This window comes from Pteropus vampyrus, unplaced genomic scaffold (assembly GCF_000151845.1).
Source record: "Pteropus vampyrus isolate Shadow unplaced genomic scaffold, Pvam_2.0 Scaffold84, whole genome shotgun sequence".
Taxonomy (NCBI): domain Eukaryota; kingdom Metazoa; phylum Chordata; class Mammalia; order Chiroptera; family Pteropodidae; genus Pteropus; species Pteropus vampyrus.
Window position 1 is genome coordinate 1703143 of NW_011888865.1, and position 1677 is coordinate 1704819.

Here is a 1677-nt window from a genome sequence, read left to right on the forward strand (position 1 = left end):
GTGTTCAATTAATTTTTCTTAAGATAAGAAATTGTAATAAATCTTATCTTTGCTTGTTATCAGTTGTCAAATAAAGGAAAATGCAGTCGAACGATTCATGGCTCAAATAAAGAAACTTAGAGAAAAAAACCAAAAGTGTCAGGAGAGAGTGAGTATGAGATTTAAAGCCTATATCTAGTCATTAAATATGTTTACAAATGCTTTAAGAAATTGTGATTTATGATGAAATGTACTCTAAAAAATTATCTTATTTAATGCTTAGAAGTGGTTAATTTACAATCTATTTAAGGTTTTTTTTATACATCTGAGGCAAAAGGATACAACTGTTCCTATTAATTATAATGTCAAAGGAAGTAGCTTGAATTATGTTATTTAGCTCATGAGGACACTGAGTCTTATGTTCAAACTTTAAAGCTCTGAAACCATGTTAATCTTTTAATTTCTTATCTAACCAAACTAAAACATTGGTTCTCTTTTTAATTTTTGTATCTGTTTTCTTTTAGATTTTCAGAGACTGTGCATGTGTTAATATTATTTGAAAAGTACAATCTCAGTTGTTAAAATGACTAATTTAATGTTTAAGATGATATATGTTTAAGATTAAAATAAATATCAAAGAGGTGCTGTATATGACTATCAGAACTAAAGACCAACAGAAATAAAGTTTGGAAGCAATAAATGATCATTAACACAACTTATCTCTTAAAGAGTCTCATGAATGAGGAAATACTGAGTGAGTGTTCTTTATTAAAACATTTATTTTATATGGACCCTGAACTTTCTACACTTAACTGTTTTATTTGGCTTTTGTCTATAAAGACTATATATCTACAAATCTCAATGCAATCTGGGGTCAGAAATCTGAGTTCGCATCCTGACTATACAGCTTACTGCTTATATCATTTTGGCCAAAACTCATATGAGCTTCAATGTCCCTCTTGTAAAATGGGAATTCCTGTCTTCTTCATATGGCTAATTAGTTCCTTCACTCAGCAAATATTTATTGGGCAAGACAAGCCCTGGTGATGATATAATTGTGCCCCTGACATTGTTATGATTCTAAAGGATCAGTCCCTGGTAATAGGAACTAAAACAGAAACTCGGGGCCCTAGATGAGAGTGAGAGATGAGAGTGAGAAGTTTGGCCTAGGTGCTTGGATGCAAGTTCCACATGATGAAATTCAGAGCACAAAAAAGGAATGACCCGCCATCAAGGGACCAATGCATATGCCCCCGTGGTCAGCACTGAGGCTCCTAGGTCAGCTTTGGGACTTCCATTTGGTTGTGGAAAGGACAAAAGATCATGACTAAGGAACCACTTTCCCATAGCCCATCAGTAGGAGCCAGAAACAAAGTTCTTGTTTCCGTGAGGATTAGCCCACGGAGGGGCCTACTGCTCTTGAGGTCATTCGCTAATGACCCAGCAATGAGGAGCATGGAGAGGCAGACTCTGCTTCAAACTGTATGAATCTATTTCTTTTCATTTATGCTGCTACTGCCCCAGTTTAAGCCACCATCATCTTTCCTCGATTCAGTACATTTTCCCAATGCAACCAGAATTGCCCTTTGAATACTGCAAACCTCCTGTCAGTGCTTGAAACCCTGCAGTGGCTTCCTATTGCACAGAAGATAAAATCCACAGTCCTTCCAAGTCCCTGCAAATTCCGACCTCTACTCA

The 1677-nt window shown here is 36.0% G+C and overlaps 1 protein-coding gene across 1 annotated transcript in view; it reads left to right on the forward strand.

The window, feature by feature from the left end:
- Positions 1-1677, forward strand: part of CCDC83 (coiled-coil domain containing 83) — a 46206-nt gene that overhangs the window by 4832 nt on the left and 39697 nt on the right. The window contains 1 exon segment of the mRNA XM_023532492.1: positions 64-148. Within this exon segment, the coding sequence (XP_023388260.1) occupies positions 64-148 (85 nt within the window).